The following is a 25,798-nucleotide window of genomic DNA, read 5'->3' as shown; positions in this document are numbered from 1 at the left end:
TTGTCATTTACACCAGTCTTTAATTTTCTTTCATTCAGTTGAATTATTGGTTCTATAAAATGTTTGGATTTGGCTGCTGAAGAAATATTGCCTTGAATATGTATACTGAAGTACTGTAGCACAGCGGCTGATTGTTAAAACATCTGACCATCTTAATCATGTAAACCCTCTGCCTCTGAGTCACAGGTTTGAGGCCTGAGTACTTAAAGCAGTCACCAGGTACTGGATGCACGTTTGCTGGTTTTTCTCAGGAAAATCTTGCTTTCCCTAAACCACCAAAACCTTGCACATCATAGAAATTGTCACTTGGGGACAATTATACAATACCCTGAGTTGTCGTTTTGTCTTTCCTTTGTAATTTGCTTTCCACTTACTGCAGATACAGATTTAGAGTAGTGGCTTGTAGATGTGTAATGGTTATATATAGGAGAAGTTCTGATTTGGTTATTGTCTTTGGTTGTCAAAAAAAAGTTGTTCTGAAGTGACTGGCCAGAAAAAATGAATTCACTACAATCTTTTTAATTTCATAGTTGCTTTTTATACTCCCCAACTTGGTCTTAAAGAAGATAATGAACATTTAACGTAAAGAATCTTATTTAAAATTTTCAGAGAAATTGTATGGACAAAATTGGAGAGCCTTGTTAAACTCCAGTTACAATTATAAATTTCATGAATATGCCTCTTAGCAAAGCTTATAACACTAAGATATTTCTATGGTTAACAAAGTATGTTGGATACATAGTATATTTAAAATACAGTGCATTATCTGTTCTATCTGGGTATAATGAGTTCTTTGTAGAAGTTGTTGACTTTGTTTGCTTTTCATTTGAATATTTTTGCACAAAGCTTGATGTAATGCAAACAATTACAGGGTTGTGACTCAATTTCCTTATTTTTTTTCTGGAAATTAGAATTAGCCAGTACACCTGCACACTTCTCCAAGTGCATCCCTGTGATCGGTTTCGTTATTGTTAGCCCACCATCATCAGATGATGGGTCAACCATCCATCCATCCATAAATAATTTCGTATTTCTTGAGAAGTACAGGATGCATCTTTCTAAAATTTCCTATGTAGGTTCCCTATAGTCCCTAGTTGTGCCTATTTGATTTTGGGACATTTCAGAAAAAAAAATGGCTGACAGACGGCCATCTTGGATTTTGACTTTGCGAGTTTGTTATCGCTATTTCTTAAGAAGTGCAGTATGGATCTCTATCAAATTACTATGTAGGTTCCCCATTGTCCCTAGTTGTGCCCATATAATTGTTGCAGTGATCAGATAAAGAAATGGCTAACAGGCAGCCATCTTGAATTCTTAAAATTCTTTGCAAATTTGTTATCGCTATTTCTTAAGAATTAGAGGAGAATCATTCTCATATTTCATATGTAGGTTCCTCTTGGTCCCAAGTTGTGCCCATTTGATATTTGGAAAAAACAAAAATGGCGTCCAGGTGACCATTTTTGGTTTGGCAGGTAAAGATTATCATCACTATTACTTCAAAGGAATGTTCAAATTTCTAATCATTATGAGTCAAGATCCCTCTGGGATTTCTTGTTATGCTTATGATCAATATGATGTTAAAACTTTCCATGTTCTCACAATTCTTCGAATTTAACAAATTCCCATGATTCTTCCTTCTATCAGGATAAACTTAAATTGACCTTGTGTATGGTGGAATACCAAAGTCCAGTAATTCTTCCTTCTATCAGGATAAACTTAAATTGACCTTGTGTATGGTGGAATACCAAATCAATTCTTCCTTCTATCAGGATAAACTTAAATTGGCCTTGTGTATGGTGGAATACCAAATCAATTCTTCCTTCTATCAGGATAAACTTAAATTGACCTTGTGTGTGGTGGAATACCAAAGTCCAGTAATTCTTCCTTCTATCAGGATAGACTTAAATTGACATTGTGAATGGTGGAACTTTGATATACAGCCCAGGAAGGCATAACATTTATACCAATAGCTTTAACCTTTGAATATAACAGCTGATCATATTTTGAAAGAATAAAAAAAAAAAAAAAAAATGTAGCAAGTTTCATGAATTTCATTTTAGATAGAAAGGATCAAAACTTAATTATACTGTGACATAACCAACATATTAAGCAAATATTTCCTTGAAGACAGTGGTAATTTCTTTGTGCTATTACATTATGTGGTGCTGTGAGCTCAAACAAGGACATTATTGAAACTGTGGGAACCAACAACTACAATGGTGGAGATTGTAAAGGTGTATCATAGAAAAATGCAGTATATATGTTATAGAGTATTAATATTATCCAGATGTGTAAAAATGACAGGCAAGACGTTAGTGGTATGTGACATTACAAAGGTTCAAAATACATAGAGACAAAACAGTTGTTTGGAGGGCAGTGGTTATGTTTTTACAATAAATTTGGGTATAGCTGTTTTTTGTCAATGTCTCATATACATGTATATATGTATGCCTCATGTGTAATAGATGTATATAGGATTAACCACATACTCTGGCTATGACAAAAAGAATTTTCCTGAGGAAAAAATTATAAATAAAACATTCTGTCATCTGTAAATGGGGCATTGTGTATTACCTGGGCTTATTAACATCAAGTAGCCATGACACTGTTACTAACATTGTGTACCCATATATCATAATACCATTACAAATAGGAGGGGGATACAAATATCTTTAATGCTCAGGGGAAATTTTGTACAACTTACTTCCCAAGCACTGCCCGATATTGTTAAAGGGGAGATAACTCTTTAAGTGATTTAGTTTATATATTCAACTTATGTTAAGCAGTCATTGATGTTAAAGTCATAAAATGTAGAGTATTTTTCTTGCAATAAGACCATCCCTTGTATTAAGCGAACCCTGATATAATTCAGTAATAAGCCCACCCACTGACTTGCAAGAAAAAGTAGCATGACAGTCCCCTGGGATAAGAATAAATGTTGTACTGGGAAGTTTATAATTTCATGAAGCATTCAAGCTCAGCATATTTTTTCAAATTCTGTACTAGATATTGTAAAACTCATGAATTTTCATATTTGTTTTATTTTCGTTGAATTTGTGCTTACCCTTTATCAACAAATTCATAGATCCACGAAATGATGACCAGATTAAAATTGATACGAACTTCAATACATGCGGATTAAGTGAGTAATTGATATCCATGAAAATTTAGTGACAGCAAAAATGGAAAAATTTGAACCCCATGAATATAATGCTTTTACAGTATTCCTTCAAATCCTATGAACAACATATGCTATCCAAACTTCAATATCTAGTATCTGATTAAAGAAAATTCTATGAAGTAAAAAAAATTTAGAATGCCTGCATCTTACGATAGAATTTCGTCCACAATAAGTACAAAACTGAACTGTATTTTTTTGTGAAGTATCACTCTCAATTTATGCTGATCAAACTTGATTTCTATAAGTGAAGAAATGAACTACCTTCAAACTTGTTGAAATCAACTTCTAATGCTGTAACTGTACGCTGGTGTCAGTGATTTGTGTGTCCAGCTGGAACCAGCCACATATGTAATGTATTATTCTTATCTTTGGAAGGTTTTATGATCCAGCAAAATGATAAAATATTGAATAAATGACAACTAGAGTCAAAGATCAAATTGTTATCTGAAACCTAACTCTGCTTTCATGAGACCTGGAAAGTATTATTGTCTATATCTAATGCACAAATATCTGTATAATAAAGTCACCAGACAATGAAACACAATGGCCCTAACATTAATGATCTGTATGAAATAGCCAATTTGCTTTCAGCCAAAAGCTTTAATCTAAGCTACTAAAACAATTGTTTTGTGTGAGTCTTGAGTGGTGAAATTATATGTGGATGTATATTACACAAATTTTGTCATGAAATATATTATGATCCACACCTCGATTAATCTTTGAATGTAACCGGTTTCTATATCATGATCAATTCCTCGACTAATCTTTGAATGTAACCGGTTTCTATATCATGATCCACACCTCGACTAATCTTTGAATGTGACCTGTTTCTATATCATGATCCACACCTCGACTAACCTTTGAATGTAACCAGTTTCTATATCATGATCCACACCTCGACTAATCTTTGAATGTAACCGGTTTCTATATCATGATCCACACCTCGACTAAACTTTGAATGTACCGATTTCTATATTATGATCCACACCTCGACTAAACTTTGAATTTACTAGTCTCTATATTTTGTAATTTTATTTCACCCTTGAAGGAAGCAAAAAATTAACATCATCAAAATAAAAAACTTTGCAGTTTGTGATACCAGAATGAAGACATTTTGAGTGATCAGAAATTGTGAACATTTACCGTGATGTGGAAGATGGTTCCTCCATCTTGACAATGAAACACTGTTATTTCTGATAAGACTTATGGCATGCTTTTGTAACATACTAAAATTTTACTTGATAGAAAATCACTTTTGGACTTCATGACCTAGTTTTCTTCTATGAGGAAAAAAATTAATAGTAGTAAAAATGGTGATTGATACAATTCTGTATACTTTTTGTTACACGGGAGATACATGTAAATTGGATCAAAGCTGTCAGACTTTGCCATCTTCTTGTTTTATACCAGAATCCCATTGATAGTGCCAGATTTACAGCATATTTTTAAATGGTTTAAAGGTTCAAATTTTCCACATGACAATTTAAAAACAAATGTTTCTTCTCTGTTTTTTTTATAGAAGTTATCGAGCAGACCACACTTTCTTTATATATTTCATTGCTAAGGCAAAGAATTCAGCAATTGTCAGTAGTTTAGACCTTCCTGTTAATTATATAAGAGAATCATGGGGAATCATACATTCAATAACAGAAAAAGAACAATAAGTATAGAGGCTTATGATTGATAAATCGATATGCTGAGGGAGCAACTGTGAGCAATGATGAAAAAAGGTGGATGATAACTTCTATGTATAAAACATATATGTTGTATTTTAACATCGTACATGGATAAAGTTTAATATTTAGTAATAAATTCAATATTGATAGATAACAACAATTTCAGTTATTGAATCATTTTTCTAATATTATAAATGATAATCATTTGTAGAGTAATGAATGGTTTCACATATTGGTTGGTCAGTCCAACGTTATATGCATGAGCTAGACACCCTCCTTATATAGTTGATACCATTACTCGTTGTTACCAATAGTTTTGTTTAGAATTTGGTTCAATTTAGCCGACATTATGGGGCACTTAGTTGGACGACCAGGAGACAAAAGCTTAGACAATTGTAGCTAATAGGACACCCAGCGTGTGGGGCGGGTAATCTGATAGTATCTGTTAAGCAAAGGAGCGGAATTCCACAGCTATTTCATTTATTCCACAGCAGGCAGTGATTCTGGAGTTCTGCGTACACCAATAAGATTGAAAATCTTAGTCCCTTAGATGGTTGAAATAAATGATCACTGTGACTGTTTTAACACATTGCCTTTTTGACCATATTCATATGCTTCCTATTGGTGCAGTGGAAATGCTAAGAAAACTGAAATTTGATAGGAGCTTTACCATATATGTGCCTGTGTATCTGGTGGAATATTGTTATTTTTACTACAAAAGAGTTGGAGAGAGAGAGGGAATCATAGAATCAGGGATGGAGTCCCTGAATTGAACACTGAACATATGATCAGAATTAGATAATGCCATTCATTTATTTACTTTGGTTTTTTTAATTGTTTATCTGGTAATGGGCATAAGGGGGCCAACATAGAAAGTAAAGGAACAAGACTCATTACAAGAAAAGGTAATGTTATGTTTTGGTGATTTTATTGAACAGCAGCTTTGATATGAAACCATATTGGCTAACTGCATTGTCAGGTCATTGAAGTATATTGTTAGGAACTGTATTCATACAATGTTTTGTCAGATGGACAAGACTTTATAGTAACCAGACATAAATGCAAAACGAAAGAGATGGTAGAAAATCAAACTTGGCTGATTTAAAGGAGAAATCATTATAGAACAGACTTGTTGGTTTTAAGCATCTGACTGGTCGAGATAATGGACAGTGACAAATGAGCAAGGATGATGGGAAAAGTGTTTGAGAGGGAATGTGTCGTGTCTGGAGACACTAGGACCAACAGATTTTCACGGTAATGGGGTGGGAGACATACCAGACATCCGCCACAGTCAATCAGGTCAGGTCAGAAGATATTAGAACCTAGGAATTATTGTGTAATGGGGTGAGGTAAGGCGTGACAGACATTGAGACAAGGACAGAACTTTCAGTCATGGTGATGTTTGTCCTCCCTTATATAGACACGTGTTTAGTCAATATGTACTCAATTTATAGGGCTGATGATCCTCTTATTGATGTTCTGATGTACTACAAAATAGGCTGGTTTGCTTCAAAATCAAATGGCATGCTGCTGGATCTACTACTTTGGTGTTTGATCCTCGTTATTGGTAGGGTCATAGCCTAAGGCAGTGTTGGTAACCTGAAGCTTCGTCAGAGAATCCCTGTAACATAACATTGTATACATCCTTATTTCATTGGAATTCTCAAAGTAAACCTTCTTTAGGATTAATGCCATGAAAATGTCTACATGAACCCAAAAATTGTTTGATGCAACAGTATTTCATACAGACACAAAGCTCACTTCAACATAATATATACTTGATTTCTTATGTTCAATGATAACCCTGGAGATACTGTATCATTAGGAAATGTGTTGCCTAAGTCAGAAGGCAGATTTAATGAGGGAGTTTTTGATTGACTTATTCACTCTGGAGCTTCATTTCTTTTAGACAACTTTGGATCAGCGGTTGCCTGCGGTGACACTTGATCCTGTTATCAATGTATGTATGGTCAGGGCATTGTTCCGTGTGACTTTGGCTTGGTTATTGACTGAAAGTATAATATTTCTGTGTTCTTATCATTGCAGATGTCTCCTACACTGTTGAGGGAGCATCCCTCGAGCCAGTCATCGCAATAGAGAGCCACAATGTGCAGAAGCGAGCAATAGTTACGAACGACACAAACAGCGATGCGGGCATGATGACCGATGTGCCAACCAACAATCCAGTCCCAAATTCCACCAATGCTCCGACAACTGAAGCACCGGCCCCACCAACAACGGCAGCACCTGCTGTGACTACAAACGCTCCCTCTGGTGGTGGCATCTCAAGTGAATCACCAACACCGTTAACAACAACCATAGTTGTTAGTATACTCTCTCAGAAATGTCAATTTTTATCTTATTTTTGTCAAAATAATAATAAAGAGAAAACTAGTCATGCAAATTGTAGATTTAACTTTGAATTTAAATGTTGGGTTCAACTTTCCTGGTTTTCCATAAAAATGCATTTTTGTTGATAAATGATTTTGTGGACACAAAAATGATCTTACTCACTTTATCCACCTGGGTACAAAAGTTCTTGTCAGTTTTAAGGACTCACTACATAATCAATCACTATGTGTTATTATTTAGCACTTAAGCTAATTGCATTAATATTTTGAGTTCATGTGACAACTACTTTGATTCATTGAAACATACCTGAAAAAGGCTACAAATAACTAACATAGTAAATTAATTTGAGATTTTAGATTGTCTTTGCCTTCAAAAATCAACTACTGAAAGTTTTCAACATCCCTCTACAGATATCTTGGAAGGTCTAAAACCTATACATTTTCATGAAGCCCTGTATATACCTGCAGATTTCTATCACCATTTGTGAATTTAAACTTCCTAAGAGCACAATCTTTTACGGAATCTAAATTTAGATATGGACTCTTTTCATCTGGAGTTGGGGGTTGGGCTTATTACAGGACAATGAAATATATTAGCTTATTTTGGGATAAATATTGCAACAAAGTGTATATTTATTAACTCTCTTCATTAAGGAAAACTTTGTACTGCTCATTAGACAAATGTTTTCAATCAAAATTCGTTTTCAGGAACTTAATTTGTTAAAATTGCTCTCAGATATATGTTTCTTATGTTTGTATAGAAGTATGTATTTCATTTAGTCAAGATGGAGTCAATACAGTTGTCCAAGTCAAGAATTGATGATTATCGTAGAGTTGATCGAACATTTGCTTGCCTGGGTCGCAGTCTGTAGAAAACAGCGGCCGCTGTCATTTCAGTGTTGATCTCATTATAGCAATGAGGAAGTCATAAGATATATATATTGCGGTAATATAATATATGGAAGATCAGACCGCCTAGACATACAGAGACACAGACAGGTATTAATGATGATGGAGTTTCTCATCTGTGTTCATTCTGGACAACCAATGGTTAACCTCAGGTGGCAGAGGTGTGTATACGACTACACACTACATCTATAAGGGTCTGAGTAGCGTTGGGAAGTACTAGCCATTTGTCTTTGTTAAACCTCTGTTCTGTTGTAAAATCTGACAGGCAACAGAATTCCTGTCGGTCAGGAAGTATTAGTCTGGTATGAAATAACCTGTTTTGGTGTGGAGCATATTTAACTATACATGTATAGCTGAGTGGCTCTTTAAATAGATTGGGTTGTTTAGACTTCTAGGCCAATACACATAATTAAGACTCCCTTAAGACTACGGTTGATTTGACCAATGTCCAGTCTCCCTTAGGACTAGGGTTGAGTTGATCATTGTCCAGGGACCCAGTGACCAATGTCCAAATACTTGTGTTTTGGTCAGGTTTATACATTGGATGGGATGACTCAGCAATTCTACTTCCCTTTGCTATTAGATCCCTTAGCCAAAATTTCCAATATAGATGAAATTATCAGTGACTGTCAGCATTCCAGGCTGCAGCCGTGAATAGAAGCTGGCCATGCATGGTCAGTTAGCCAATCAGTGTGAAAATCTTATTAGTTCTGACCACAATATGTAGCTGGTCAGGAGTTTGATATAAAAGTCATACTGGTAATTAACAGGAGATTGGGGGTTGAGGGGTGACATCAGGAGGTAGGTATAAAAGTCATACTGGTAATTAACAGGAGATTGGGGGTTGAGGGGTGACATCAGGAGGTAGGTATAAAAGTCATACTGGTAATTAACAGGAGATTGGGGGTTGAGGGGTGACAGTAGGAGGTAGGTATAAAAGTCATACTGGTAATTAACAGGAGATTGGGGGTTGAGGGGTGACAGTAGGTAGGTATAAAAGCCATACTGGTAATTAACAGGAGATATGGGGTTGAGGGGTGACAGTAGGTAGGTATAAAAGTCATACTGGTAATTAACAGGAGATTGGGGGTTGAGGGGTGACAGTAGGTAGGTATAAAAGTCATACTGGTAATTAACAGGAGGTTGGGGGTTGAGGGGTGACAGTAGGTAGGTATAAAATTCATACTGGTAATTAACAGGAGATTGGGGGTTGAGGGGTGACATCAGGAGGTAGTTATAAAAGTCATACTGGTAATTAACAGGAGATTGGGGGTTGAGGGGTGACAGTAGGAGGTAGGTATAAAAGTCATACTGGTAATTAACAGGAGATTGGGGGTTGAGGGGTGACAGTAGGAGGTAGGTATAAAAGTCATACTGGTAATTAACAGGAGATATGGGGTTGAGGGGTGACAGTAGGAGGTAGGTATAAAATTTATACTGGTAATTAACAGGAGATTGGGGGTTGAGGGGTGACATCAGGAGGTAGTTATAAAAGCCATACTGGTAATTAACAGGAGATTGGGGGTTGAGGGGTGACAGTAGGAGGTAGGTTTAAAAGTTATACTGGTAATTAACAGGAGATTGGGGGTTGAGGGGTGATAGTAGATAGGTATAAAATTCATACTGGTAATTAACAGGAGATTGGGGGTTGAGGGGTGACAGTAGGTAGGTATAAAAGTCATACTGGTAATTAACAGGAGATTGGGGGTTGAGGGGTGACAGTAGGAGGTAGGTATAAAAGTCATACTGGTAATTAACAGGAGATTGGGGGTTGAGGGGTGACATCAGGAGGTAGGTATAAAAGCCATACTGGTAATTAACAGGAAATTGGGGGTTGAGGGGTGACAGTAGGAGGTAGGTTTAAAAGTCATACTGGTAATTAACAGGAGATTGGGGGTTGAGGGGTGACATCAGGAGGTAGGTATAAAAGCCATACTGGTAATTAACAGGAGATTGGGAGTTGAGGGGTGACAGTAGGTAGGTAAAAATGTCTTATGGTAATTAACAGGAGATTGGGGGTTGAGGGGTGACATCAGGAGGTAGTTATAAAAGCCATACTGGTAATTAACAGGAGATTGGGGGTTGAGGGGTGACAGTAGGAGGTAGGTTTAAAAGTTATACTGGTAATTAACAGGAGATTGGGGGTTGAGGGGTGATAGTAGATAGGTATAAAATTCATACTGGTAATTAACAGGAGATTGGGGGTTGAGGGGTGACAGTAGGTAGGTATAAAAGTCATACTGGTAATTAACAGGAGATTGGGGGTTGAGGGGTGACAGTAGGAGGTAGGTATAAAAGTCATACTGGTAATTAACAGGAGATTGGGGGTTGAGGGGTGACATCAGGAGGTAGGTATAAAAGCCATACTGGTAATTAACAGGAGATTGGGGGTTGAGGGGTGACAGTAGGAGGTAGGTTTAAAAGTCATACTGGTAATTAACAGGAGATTGGGGGTTGAGGGGTGACAGTAGGTAGGTATAAAAGTCATACTGGTAATTAACAGGAGGTTGGGGGTTGAGGGGTGACAGTAGGTAGGTATAAAAGCCATACTGGTAATTAACAGGAGATTGGGGGTTGAGGGGTGACATCAGGAGGTAGGTATAAAAGTCGTACTGGTAATTAACAGGAGATTGGGGGTTGAGGGGTGACAGTAGGTAGGTATAAGAGTCATACTGGTAATTAACAGGAGATTGGGGGTTGAGGGGTGACAGTAGGTAGGTATAAAAGTCATACTGGTAATTAACAGGAGGTTGGGGGTTGAGGGGTGACAGTAGGTAGGTATAAAATTCATACTGGTAATTAACAGGAGATTGGGGGTTGAGGGGTGACATCAGGAGGTAGTTATAAAAGTCATACTGGTAATTAACAGGAGATTGGGGGTTGAGGGGTGACAGTAGGAGGTAGGTATAAAAGTCATACTGGTAATTAACAGGAGATTGGGGGTTGAGGGGTGACAGTAGGAGGTAGGTATAAAAGTCATACTGGTAATTAACAGGAGATTGGGGGTTGAGGGGTGACAGTAGGAGGTAGGTATAAAATTTATACTGGTAATTAACAGGAGATATGGGGTTGAGGGGTGACAGTAGGTAGGTATAAAAGTCATACTGGTAATTAACAGGAGATTGGGGGTTGAGGGGTGACAGTAGGTAGGTATAAAAGTCATACTGGTAATTAACAGGAGATTGGGGGTTGAGGGGTGACATCAGGAGGTAGGTATAAAAGTCATACTGGTAATTAACAGGAGATTGGGGGTTGAGGGGTGACATCAGGAGGTAGGTATAAAAGTCATACTGGTAATTAACAGGAGATTGAGGGTTGAGGGGTGACATCAGGAGGTAGTTATAAAAGTCATACTGGTAATTAACAGGAGGTTGGGGGTTAAGGGGTGACAGTAGGTAGGTATAAAAGCCATACTGGTAATTAACAGGAGGTTGGGGGTTTAGGGGTGACATCAGGAGGTAGGTATAAAAGTCATACTGGTAATTAACAGGAGATTGGGGGTTGAGGGGTGACAGTAGGTAGGTATAAAAGCCATACTTGTAATTAACAGGAGATTGGGGGTTGAGGGGTGACATCAGGAGGTAGGTATAAAAGTCATACTGGTAATTAACAGGAGATTGGGGGTTGAGGGGTGACATCAGGAGGTAGGTATAAAAGTCATACTGGTAATTAACAGGAGATTGAGGATTGAGGGGTGACATCAGGAGGTAGTTATAAAAGTCATACTGGTAATTAACAGGAGGTTGGGGGTTAAGGGGTGACAGTAGGTAGGTATAAAAGCCATACTGGTAATTAACAGGAGGTTGGGGGTTTAGGGGTGACATCAGGAGGTAGGTATAAAAGTCATACTGGTAATTAACAGGAGATTGGGGGTTGAGGGGTGACATCAGGAGGTAGGTATAAAAGCCATACTGGTAATTAACAGGAGATTGGGGGTTGAGGGGTGACATCAGGAGGTAGGTATAAAAGTCATACTGGTAATTAACAGGAGATTGGGGGTTGAGGGGTGACATCAGGAGGTAGGTATAAAAGCCATACTGGTAATTAACAGGAGATTGGGGGTTGAGGGGTGACAGTAGGTAGGTATAAAAGCCATACTTGTAATTAACAGGAGATTGGGGGTTGAGGGGTGACATCAGGAGGTAGGTATAAAAGTCATACTGGTAATTAACAGGAGATTGGGGGTTGAGGGGTGACAGTAGGTAGGTATAAAAGTCATACTGGTAATTAACAGGAGGTTGGGGGTTAAGGGGTGACAGTAGGTAGGTATAAAAGCCATACTGGTAATTAACAGGAGGTTGGGGGTTTAGGGGTGACATCAGGAGGTAGGTATAAAAGTCATACTGGTAATTAACAGGAGATTGGGGGTTGAGGGGTGACATCAGGAGGTAGGTATAAAAGCCATACTGGTAATTAACAGGAGATTGGGGGTTGAGGGGTGACATCAGGAGGTAGGTATAAAAGTCATACTGGTAATTAACAGGAGATTGGGGGTTGAGGGGTGACATCAGGAGGTAGGTATAAAAGCCATACTGGTAATTAACAGGAGATTGGGGGTTGAGGGGTGACAGTAGGTAGGTATAAAAGCCATACTTGTAATTAACAGGAGATTGGGGGTTGAGGGGTGACATCAGGAGGTAGGTATAAAAGTCATACTGGTAATTAACAGGAGATTGGGGGTTGAGGGGTGACAGTAGGTAGGTATAAAAGTCATACTGGTAATTAACAGGAGATTGGGGGGTTGAGGGGTGACATCAGGAGGTAGGTATAAAAGTCATACTGGTAATTAACAGGAGATATGGGGTTGAGGGGTGACATCAGGAGGTAGGTATAAAAGCCATACTGGTAATTAACAGGAAGAAGGGGGTTGAAAGTGGAGGCATTCTCAGAGTGTTTCATATTTCGCTCTTTTCTAGGAAAAATGAAGACTTCATAAATAATAAATCTAGTCAATAGTGATATATATATACACGGTATATAGACAGATCAGCTAAAATCTCTCATACTTTTTGTGGATCTGAATTATTTGTCCAAACAAAGATTTTGTGATGTCACAATGTTGAGCATATCATATCCTTCTGTCAGGCATTTTCATCAGATTAGTCTATTCATTGATAATTAATTTTCAATTATTAATTTTATTTTCATGCATAAAAAGTGCTTTTTTAGAAATCTTTTTAAAGTTGTTCTATACGGACCCATGTTAGTTTGTTATTTCCATTCATAACAATTACATTCTAGCTTGTAAGACATTATGGCCACTAAAAACTTCATACACTTAATATTATTACCCGTGGTCTGGTCATTTCTTGTTCCTGGCCTCCTCCACACACAGATATTAGTAAAGCTTCTAGAAGAATGATTTACTCTATAATGAATAATGTCTCCCAATCTTGTAATGTTATGCTCACAAGGGAACAAAGAACATGCATTTATTCAATTTCTCACAATATCATATGACTGGTGCATGTCCGATGCCACTTTTCCTGGAATATTTTAACTATATTGCTTGGAAATCCAAAATGAATTTCCCGGCATCGTCCTATAACCTTGTTGTCAGGAGGTCCATTACCAAAACATAATTACATCTTTGTCTCCTAAGAATAGTTCGTGATATTTTCTCTGCAAAAAACATGAATTCCTAATCCACAGCCATTGGTGTCCATCACAAATCTATTACCATTTTTGGAAGCATACTGCAGAATTCACAGAGCTTCTTCACCTTACATTGGTTTTCCATGAAATTTTTTATGAAATATACCTGAAATTTGATCTTGAATAATTAGGTGTTACTGCATTTTTGTGACACATGTAAGAATGCTCATAAATCATTTGTGTTTATTTTTGTGCTCAAAATGTATCTCCTAATCCAAAAATAAGCCCATGTCTAGTAATAAGCCCACTTTTATCTCTTGCTGTTTGGGATATTTACAAACAATTGTAATTTACACAAAGCCATATATATCATAAACAAGCATGGCAGTTGTTCTAGACTTTGACCTTTAACCCAATGACCTATCGATCCCAGGGTGCAATAGGATATTGTAAACTTCCACCATGCCTTCTGTAATTGCTGTGAAGTAACGACGAATGTCCAGAAGATATTTGTTGTTTGATCGTATTAAAAGGTATGATTAATTATATCCATGAGAATGTTATATTTATTGCAATCTTCAAATCATACTGTATACAATAACAAGTGACAGTTCTACACGTTTCAGTCACAAACATGTGATGGGCAGCTAATTGTTAAAAAAGCAGTACTGTCTCACACTGGTATGCTACATCTTTTTTCCATTCTGCAAATTTCTACTAATATTTTTTTCTCTTACACATATAAGCCTCACTGGTATAAAAGCACCACACCAAGGAAAAAAATGCAGCTGATAGTTTGGAAAATATGGTACTCAGTTTTAGTTTCTAGAAGTTGAAAAATCTGATTGGCTTTTGATCCCATGAGATTAGCATGCAATTGAATCATGACCATCCATGATCTGACAATATGCTTTTAACTTTCCTTTTCTCAATCAGATTTTTTTCCGACAAAGATAATAATACTGCTGATTAATTCAGCAGTGGTTGAAATGAAAAAGAATCATGATGAGTTTGAAGACACACTAAACACACTCCCATCTAGTCTGACATTAGATATTCTGTCTTAAAAGGATGCAAATGGTTTTCAAATAGACTTGAGTTTGCAATCAAGGCCCATAACTCTTTGATGGCTTTCTGTGCAGTAAGTATATAAGGGTCTGTGTCTATTAGGTACTGACCAGCCTAATCAATCTCTATCCAGCTGGCACATCATCCGGTCATTCCTCTGTCCATTAGTGATGATGGACACCATTACCGAGAGTTACGGAGTAATAAATGCCAATCAGTGACAGATATAAACAGTCCCACTGACACATGACATAGATGATTACCAACAAGTAGGCTTAGCTAAGTCAGAAAGACAAAAGCTTTTATTCTCGTCCATGATGCATTTCAAGAAATTGAAAGAGAAGGTCTCCTTCTATCATACTATAAAGGTTGTTTCAGTACTGGTTCAAATTTCTGCAGTTTTACCAAACATTTGAAAAAAAAAAAGAATATATCTTCTATGATATTCATCAAAGCAACTTTAAATTTATTATTTTAATTTTCCAGGTATGTACTTATTTTTCCCAATTTCATTTTATTCTGGAAAATAACAAAAAGTTATTCCTCCATTGAAAAGTAACTGTTACTGTAAGAAAATTCTCTCTATTCTCAGATCTCACAAATTTCTGACTACAAAGATTGTATAAAATATACACAAGTGGATAGCACCTTTTGATACAATTTAATATCAGGCAGAGCAGAACAATGAATTTAACTGCATTACAGCTATTTTGACTTTCTAGGACTTGTCAGTGATGCTAAGAGCCTAAATTTTAAATCCTTGGGCCCAGAAAAGTCCAAAGTGATTGAAAGGAATATTAAAATTTAGATGGGGAGGTGATTAAGCCCCCTAATTCAATAAATTTCATTGTTTTAATAATATCAGAAAAACATCAAATGCATGTGTATATTCTGAACTGTGCCATTTTTCCAGTGAATTCAAACATAGCATGCAGGCTACAGGAAACCTGGGGGACTTAACGACCACCAGCAGTAGATCTATTCTGACAAAAACTTACATTTATCGTTTCTTACCAGAAACAGACTTTACTTGTATGTTAGAAGTGATATTTTCCCCCCAAACTTTGATGACAGTCTTGAAGGTCATTTGGATGTATACTGTCTGGCCATTCAAATCCAGTCTACAATGATCACAAGGAGGCTGATGATACATCTAATTACCTCCCTTGATCATATCAGGTAACCTTGGGTGGGAACAGTTTAAGATTAGATAAACCTTTTATATGATGTGGTATCCATGGAAATAGACTGCATTTTTCTTATGGTAATTCCCAAAGCAGTTTTTAAGAGCTTTTAAATGTGATTATTTTGAAAAGAATTTATCTGTAAGATGTAGACAATATTGCAAGACTTTGTAGTTGTTTGTATATATTGAACTACTATGTAGTAGGTTGTTTATTATTTTTTTTATTTTTAAAGGGTCTGTTTTTCCGTTTCTTAGAAGGATGGAATAATATGAAATGATGAAATTAGTAGAAAGCCTGTCTCATGTTTTGTGTGTAAAATTCATCCTAATATTTAAATAATAAGAACAAAAGAACAGCTTTGCAGCATTTTCAAGTTGTTTCATCATGTAGTGTGCTGTAAATTTAACTTGTTCATTTTGGATAGGGGTCTGTTTTGTTTTGTTAATTTCTTGAGCACTCTAAAATCTACCAATTCATATATCCATATTCATATAATCAGTCAAATACTGTTTATAACCTTTTGCAACATATGAATTTAGAAAAACCATGAAATCTCAGTCCCACAAAGATTTACAATTTTGTTGTAACTGTTGACTGTATAAGGGAATAAATTTGCCCAGCGTTTTTTGCCATCCTTGTTAAAAAATTTTCACTTTTGCCAAATCCTGAGTTCTTCATCCTGAAATACATAAAAAGCATAATTATGAACATCAACTGTTAGCTTTTTTTTTTTTTTAATTTTTTGTTTTACTTAAATTATGGATGCCGGCTACCGAACAACGCCTCAATATTCTCGGCAGAAGTGCGAGCTATCTACCCTGCCCTTAAATATATTCAAAGAAACAAAGTAATGAGAGCTGTTATCCATTCAGACGCTGTTTCTGTTCTTCAAAATCTTAGCAATAGAAATATCGAAAATATTTTCATTTGTAATACTTTAATACTATATCATGAACTTAACTTTCGTATTGCTTTTTGCTGGGTTCCTTGGCACATGGGAATACCAGGCAATGAAAAAGCAAATCGTGCCGCAAAGGAAGCTTTATCGCTACCCGCTATTGTTTTTAAACTTTATTTTACCGATTTCAAACCAATTATTAAACAAATTTTAAAAGCTCAGTGGCAGGAGGATTGGAATACCTATACCAATAACAAATTGCACTCCATGAAACCAGTTATCGGTGAATGGTCTCCATGCTATAGAGACAACCACAGAGACGAAGTTGTCCTTGCCCATCTTCGGATGGGTCAAACATACCTTACACATTCATATATGTTGAAAGGCGAAGATAATCCTCGATGTATAGGATGTGATGAGCCTTTCACTGTTAAACATTTTATACTACTCCAGAACGTTTTTATTGTAACATTACATGTCTAAAATCCAGTTTTGAAGCTATGGAGATTTATAAAATTCTACATTACCTGAAAGATGTTGGTCTATATAATAGACTATGACGTACCATTTTAATCTTTTGTGTTAACATACCCATTTAAGATTTTTAACATTTGTCTTTTAATTGGTTTGTTTAATGTTACTTCCTTATGGATCGCTGTATGTTTTACCGTTTGGTGGCCCCAATGACCTTTTATGTATTGACGGGCCGTTAAGAATGAAATAATAATATAAATGATAATAATAATACTTGAATTATGCAGACAGAGACTAGGTAAAAAAGATGAATGTTTCCATGTATACAGTAACAGTACAACCTATTTTTTGACATGTACTGATCAGGTCGACAGCTAACAAAAGCCTAATACTTGGTGAATGAAGCCAACAAAATGGACTGTCAAGTTATCAGAATAAAGATGATGAAGTTTAAATGTGCAATCACTTCAAAGGTTAAAGTGGTGTAGTAAACAAAATCGTGTTTCGCTTGTTTTGGAATTCTACCAACAAGGAAAAAAATGGTAGAAGCTGTCTACTTTTACGAGACAAACTCGGATGTTATTTCCAAATGGCTGCCTGTACCATTTTGATAATGATGACTTGGCAGTTTCCATTGTCTGGTATCTACTTTTCACTGGCCCTTACTTCCTCATACTGTCTGGTCTATTATTGAATTCTGCAAAATATTGAGCGGTTACAAGTATACATAGGCCAAAAATTTTCTGTGTTTCATCTGTCAAGTAATCCAGACTTCAGATCACCAGTCTAAAAATTTCAGTGTTCTAGTTTGAAATTCATGTTTGATACATACTATTTTTCCATATAGTCATTGCATTTGGCTCACCTGCCTGAAAATTCATGCACACACCTGCAAGTATCATCTTTTTGCTCAAATAATTTTCCTACAATTAACAAGAGGCCTTGAGTCATAATATTGGACATGCCATTTGCAGGAATTAAACAGCTATCAAATTTTTTCAGATTTATGACCTTGACAGACTTTCAAGGTCAAACTTGTAGTAATCTTAAATATCTACACAGCTTTTTTTGAATAGGCTAAAAATCTAGAGTCATGGTATTTGGTAGCATAAGTTGTATTAAAAGGATATTTTGTGACCAACAGGAGTACTTTAAAAGTGTAAAGGTCCAGATGTCCTTAAAGATTTGAATGGGTTCTTCAGAATGATCAAGAGGTCCAGGGTCACGATATTTGACCCTTAAGATATTGGAGCGAAGGAATGTATTTTTTTTGGTCAACTTTTGCCATTGCTTTGATGATTATTGAATTTTGGGAACAATATAAATGACCAAAATCAACTTTGAAAGTCACTGTAATAAAAGCTTTGGACAGAGTCATTTCTTTTTAGGTTTCAAAACTATAAATTCTTCTAAAAATGATTCTGATGAATTGGAGAGGTCTAGTTTGAATTCCCTTGAGTAGTTAAGGTGATTGATACAAGCTAAATGAGGTTTATACAAAGTACAGATCATCTTGGATGTATTACATAGGTATGTGGCGTTTCTGTCTGACTGGGAAGCTAACAAGGCCAGAGCTCGGTGATGTTTAGGCGAGAGGACCTTGTAACTATCAGATGGAGTGAAGCATGTCGTCTCTGTCAATAGCTGTAATTGGTTTTTCTTGTTCATGTTACAAGGAATCTATAATCCCTGGAAATATGCAATAGTCATAACCAATGAGAGGATGTTGAAGGATGTGTAAATTCATGGACTGGTAGTTGGAGGTCGTGTGAGGTCATGCTCTGGTAGATGGAGGTCTGATTAGGTCATGCACAGGTAGTCAGAGGTCTTGTGTGGACATGAAATGGTAGTTAGATGTCAGGACATGCACTAGTAATTGGATGTCTGGTGAGGTCATGATCTGGTATTTGTAGGTTGTATGAGGTCAGGCACTGGTAGTTGGAGGTCTCAGATGAATGTGTTAAATGGTGTGAGGTCATTAAGTGTAGTCAAAGGTCTTGTGAGGTCATGTCCTGGTAATTGCAGATTGGGTGATATCATTGACTGATAGTTTTAGGTCGTGTGAGTTAATGGTAAATATGGCTGATCTGGGGCATATAGACATTACAAAGAATCAGGAATTCTAGTGGTAGATATAGGACCAAGTAGACAGCAGTGAAGAACTTACTGAGGCCAGCAGCAGTAGTTATCTGTTGTCTGTTATAAGCCATACAAAAGAAGCATCTATCCATCCATTGTCAAAGTTTCTCTCAGTGACTTCTTCTGAGGAACTGATTGATGTAAGGTAATGATTGATAGGTTCCTGGGGTGCTGGTCTGAATTAAGTTCATGAAAAGAAATGGCCTTGACCCATATTTCAGGTCGTTTGAGTGAAATAACAAAAATGACAATGGAATAATGATATATAACCTGCAGTAGCATAAATTGTGACAGGTTATTACCTTGATATAGAGGTCAAAACTTTGTAGGTCAGGTACGTGTTTTCAAATTTTAGTTATAATTTGGTTGTGATATAAAAAACTGTCATTGACTTCACAATATCATGGTTGTAAGATAGTGAACTACTGAAGCTAGGTCACAATAGATTATATCTGTTTGTAAATTATCTAGAATTCATCCCAAGTGTCCATACTAATTACATGCCTTTGTCTACCTGAGACATCATGGTACAAAAAAATGAGACTTAACTGTCCACTATTAGACACTTCTAGAATAATTATGGAGCTGTTCTGAACTTGTATTACTCCCTTGTTAACTGACCTAGACAGTATACATTTGACCTTGTGTATTACCTTGGTAAATTAGCCATATCTGTCCTGTAATTATCAGCTTGTTATACAAAATCTGAAAACTGTCCACCATAAAGGGCTTGTAAGGTCACTATAAGGCAGTTTGTTCTTCAAATCGGTATGATATATGGACCTCCTGATCTCGCTGAGCCAGACAGTATTCTCATGTTTTTTAGAATAGAGGTCTCTGGATGTATAAGTTTATACAGTGTTTTATCAGTGATATTTTTACATCTCTTATCTGACATATTTGTATCATTTTATCTGTAATACTCTATCTGACATATTTGTATCATTTTATCTGTAATACTCTGACATATTAGTATCATTTTATCTGTAATACTCTGACATATTTGTATCATTTTATCTGTAATACTCTGACATATTAGTATCATTTTATCTGTAATACTCTATCTGACATATTTGTATCATTTTATCTGTAATACTCTATCTGACATATTAGTATCATTTTATCTGTAATACTCTGACATATTTGTATCATTTTATCTGTAATACTCTAACTGACATATTAGTATCATTTTATCTGTAATACTCTAACTGACATATTAGTATCATTTTATCTGTAATACTCTATCTGACATATTAGTATCATTTTATCTGTAATACTCTGACATATTAGTATCATTTTATCTGTAATACTCTACATATTACATATTAGTATCATTTTATCTGTAATACTCTGACATATTAGTATCATTTTATCTGTAATACTCTGACATATTTGTATCATTTTATCTGTAATACTCTGACATATTAGTATCATTTTATCTGTAATACTCTAACTGACATATTAGTATCATTTTATCTGTAATACTCTGACATATTAGTATCATTTTATCTGTAATACTCTGACATATTAGTATCATTTTATCTGTAATACTCTGACATATTAGTATCATTTTATCTGTAATTTTATCTGTAATACTGACATATTAGTATCATTTTATCTGTAATACTCTACATATTAGTATCTGACATATTAGTATCATTTTATCTGTAATACTCTATCTGACATATTAGTATCATTTTATCTGTAATACTATCATTTTATCATTTTATCTGTAATACTCTATCTGACATATTAGTATCATTTTATCTGTAATACTCTATCTGACATATTTGTATCATTTTATCTGTAATACTCTAACATATTTGTACATATTTGTATCATTTTATCATGTAATACTCTGACATATTAGTATCATTTTATCTGACATATTAGTATCATTTTATCTGTAATACTCTATCTGACATATTAGTATCATTTTATCTGTAATACTCTGACATATTAGTATCATTTTATCTGTAATACTCTATCTGACATATTAGTATCATTTTATCTGTAATACTCTATCTGACATATTAGTATCATTTTATCTGTAATACTCTGACATATTAGTATCATTTTATCTGTAATACTCTGACATTAGTATCATTTTATCTAATCATTATTAGTATCATTTTATCTGTAATACTCTGACATATTAGTATCATTTTATCTGTAATACTCTACATATTATACTCATTTTATCTGTAATACTCTGACATATTAGTATCATTTTATCTGTAATACTCTGACATATTAGTATCATTTTATCTGTAATACTCTATCTGACATATTAGTATCATTTTATCTGTAATACTCTGACATATTAGTATCATTTTATCTGTAATACTCTGACATATTAGTATCATTTTATCTGTAATACTCTGACATATTAGTATCATTTTATCTGTAATACTCTATCTGACATATTAGTATCATTTTATCTGTAATACTCTATCTGACATATTAGTATCATTTTATCTGTAATACTCTGACATATTAGTATCATTTTATCTGTAATACTCTGACATATTTGTATCATTTTATCTGTAATACTCTGACATATTAGTATCATTTTATCTGTAATACTCTGACATATTTGTATCATTTTATCTGTAATACTCTATCTGACATATTAGTATCATTTTATCTGTAATACTCTGACATATTTGTATCATTTTATCTGTATCATTTTATACTCTGACATATTAGTATCATTTTATCTGTAATACTCTATCTGACATATTAGTATCATTTTATCTGTAATACTCTATCTGACATATTAGTATCATTTTATCTGTAATATTCTATCTGACATATTTGTATCATTTTATCTGTAATACTCTATCTGACATATTAGTATCATTTTATCTGTAATACTCTGACATATTAGTATCATTTTATCTGTAATACTCTATCATGTATTTGTATCATTTTATCTGTAATACTCTATATTGACATATTAGTATCATTTTATCTGTAATACTCTGACATATTTGTATCATTTTATCTGTAATACTCTAACTGACATATTTGTATCATTTTATCTGTAATACTCTAACTGACATATTAGTATCATTTTATCTGTAATACTCTGACATATTAGTATCATTTTATCTGTAATACTCTAACTGACATATTAGTATCATTTTATCTGTATCATTTTTATCTGTAATACTCTGACATATTAGTATCATTTTATCTGTAATACTCTGACATATTAGTATCATTTTATTAGATCATATCTGTAATACTCTATCTGACATATTAGTATCATTTTATCTGTAATACTCTATCTGACATATTAGTATCATTTTATCTGTAATACTATTAGTATCATTTTATCTGTAATACTCTGACATATTAGTATCATTTTATCTGTAATACTCTATCTGACATATTAGTATCATTTTATCTGTAATACTCTATCTGACATATTTGTATCATTTTATCTGTAATACTCTGACATATTAGTATAATTTTATATGTAATACTCTGACATATTAGTATCATTTTATCTGTAATACTCTGACATATTAGTATCATTTTATCTGTAATACTCTAACTGACATATTAGTATCATTTTATCTGTAATACTCTGACATATTAGTATCATTTTATCTGTAATACTCTATCTGACATATTAGTATCATTTTATCTGTAATACTCTGACATATTAGTATCATTTTATCTGTAATACTCTGACATATTAGTATCATTTTATCTGTAATACTCTATCTGACATATTAGTATCATTTTATCTGTAATACTCTAACTGACATATTTGTATCATTTTATCTGTAATACTCTGACATATTAGTATCATTTTATCTGTAATACTCTATCTGACATATTAGTATCATTTTATCTGTAATACTCTGACATATTAGTATCATTTTATCTGTAATACTCTGACATATTTGTATCATTTTATCTGTAATATTCTGACATATTAGTATCATTTTATCTGTAATACTCTGACATATTAGTATCATTTTATCTGTAATACTCTGACATATTAGTATCATTTTATCTGTAATACTCTATCTGACATATTAGTATCATTTTATCTGTAATACTCTATCTGACATATTTGTATCATTTTATCTGTAATACTCTACATATTAGTATCATTTTATCTGTAATACTCTGACATATTTGTATCATTTTATCTGTAATACTCTATCTGACATATTAGTATCATTTTATCTGTAATACTCTGTTTTTCATTGTTGAAAGTTTAGTCCAAAAAGTCAGTATTTTTCAAGGAAATCATGAAAAGGGTGATCATTTTCTTAATCAAATATTATTCAAGGTACAGTTAATGTACATACTTATATGGTTGTTATATTGTAGTATTTTTAATCAAATATTATTCAAGGTACAGTTAATGTACATACTTATATGGTTGTTATATTGTAGTATTTTTAATCAAATATTATTCAGGGTACAGTTAATGTACATACTTATATGGTTGTTATATTGTAGTATTTTTAATCAAATATTATTCAGGGTACAGTTAATGTACATACTTATATGGTTGTTATATTGTAGTATTTTTAATGCTGTAAGTAAAGCACTAAAAACATTGCAGCTTTGATCTCAGTATGTTAATGATTTTGTGGACGTGCAAATTTCTTAAAAAGTGATTGTTCATTAAAATTTAATTGTTTAAATGTTTTCAGTATATATTATGCTTAATTCTTGTGTTTACAATCATTTTTTTCTATACATATAAGTTATTTTTTTTAATTTTATTCCGTCTTTGAAATCTGGTGAAAACAGAAATTCTCTAGAATAAGATTTACCAGAATATACACACACCTATACAGATACAACAGTGTAAACATGATAGACTGATTGATTTGCTGGACAGTCACAATTGTTTTATAGATCCCATGTGGTTGTCTAAGCAATACATTATAACAGGATTTAATGGTGTGATCTGCTAAAGCCCTTTAGTAATGCTTTCATAACCCTGTTAATGTATATATAAAACTTGATTGGGAAAAATAGACACTTGTATGCTGTTAGGTTTAGGGACATTGATGTCGACTATTGAGAGAGATTCTTTATTTATAAACAAATTGATACATCTATATAATGATAATTTATTGTGGTGTACCTAGCAGAGTCTGTTCAGGGGTTCATATATAAGCTTTCCTTTCTTTGTTGTCATCACTTAGTTTCTGTCATGAAATGAAGTTTGATGCATTTACTGAGTATCCTCTAGTATACAGAGTTGTTGTCCTTTGTTTATTTGTTTCAAATTTCTGGACAATTGATTTAGTATTTTTATATAGTGTACCACAAACATGGGGCATGTTCATTTATATGGTTTGTCAGCATGTAACATTGCAGGCATAAATTAGAACAGACTTGCAAATATAAGTACAGACCTCCAAGTCAAAGCTCATCAGAAAGCACCAACAACTTTGTCCAGCTGGTCAAACCAATAATTCTAAATGACCCTGTTGACATGTAAATGATATATTGGCACATTCAATTTTATCATTATTATTATTTTTATTTGATTTTTTTTTATTTTGATTTTTGTTTTATAGAGATCTGGCCTTTTGTTGTCTTTATTCAGATTTCATCAGCCAGTATGCTATTGTGCTCATGAACTGGTTTTCGACCAAATGACCTTGATCTTTATTCTCTAATAGATGTTGATGCTATTTCCATTTTAGGATGACCACAAATACTACCATTCCCAAATTTTACCCCCGGAGTATGTAGATGACCATTGGGTTGAGCAAAAGGATGCTGTCAAACACAAAACATTGTCTGACAACTACAGAGTTGCTGTGGTAAGTATAACTCCATAGAGACTATCATAAGTACAGCTCAATAGACACATTCATAAGTACAACTCCATAGACGTTATCATAAGTACAACTATATAAACACATTCATAAGTACAACTCCATAGACACATTCATAAGTACAACTACATAGAGACTCTCATAAGTACAGCTACATAGACACTATCATAAGTAAAACTACATAGACACATTCATAAGTACAACTCCATAGACACAATCACAAGTACAACTACATCGACACAATCATAAGTACAGCTACATCGACACAATCATAAGTACAACTACATAGACACATTCATAAGTACAGCTACATAGACACATTCATAAGTACAACTACATAGAGACTATCATAAGTACAGCTACATAGAGACTATCATAAGTACAGCTACATAGACACATTCATAAGTACAACTCCATAGACACATTCATAAGTACAACTACATAGAGACTATCATAAGTACAACTACATAGACACAAACATAAGTACAACTCCAT

At 34.3% G+C, this 25,798-nt stretch overlaps 1 protein-coding gene across 1 annotated transcript in view; it reads left to right on the top strand.

The window, feature by feature from the left end:
* The window catches only part of LOC132565521 (plexin domain-containing protein 2-like), a 131,728-nt gene that overhangs the window by 47,148 nt on the left and 58,782 nt on the right, over positions 1–25,798 (top strand). The window contains exons 2-3 of the mRNA XM_060230172.1: positions 6,904–7,181; positions 25,169–25,288. Of these exons, the coding sequence (XP_060086155.1) occupies positions 6,904–7,181; positions 25,169–25,288 (398 nt within the window). The remainder of the gene's footprint in view (positions 1–6,903; positions 7,182–25,168; positions 25,289–25,798) is intronic.

This window comes from Ylistrum balloti, unplaced genomic scaffold (assembly GCF_031769215.1).
Source record: "Ylistrum balloti isolate Yb309-2 unplaced genomic scaffold, AGI_CSIRO_Ybal_v1 Utg369724, whole genome shotgun sequence".
Lineage (NCBI taxonomy): Eukaryota > Metazoa > Mollusca > Bivalvia > Pectinida > Pectinidae > Ylistrum > Ylistrum balloti.
This window is presented reverse-complemented; position numbering and strand designations above follow the sequence as displayed.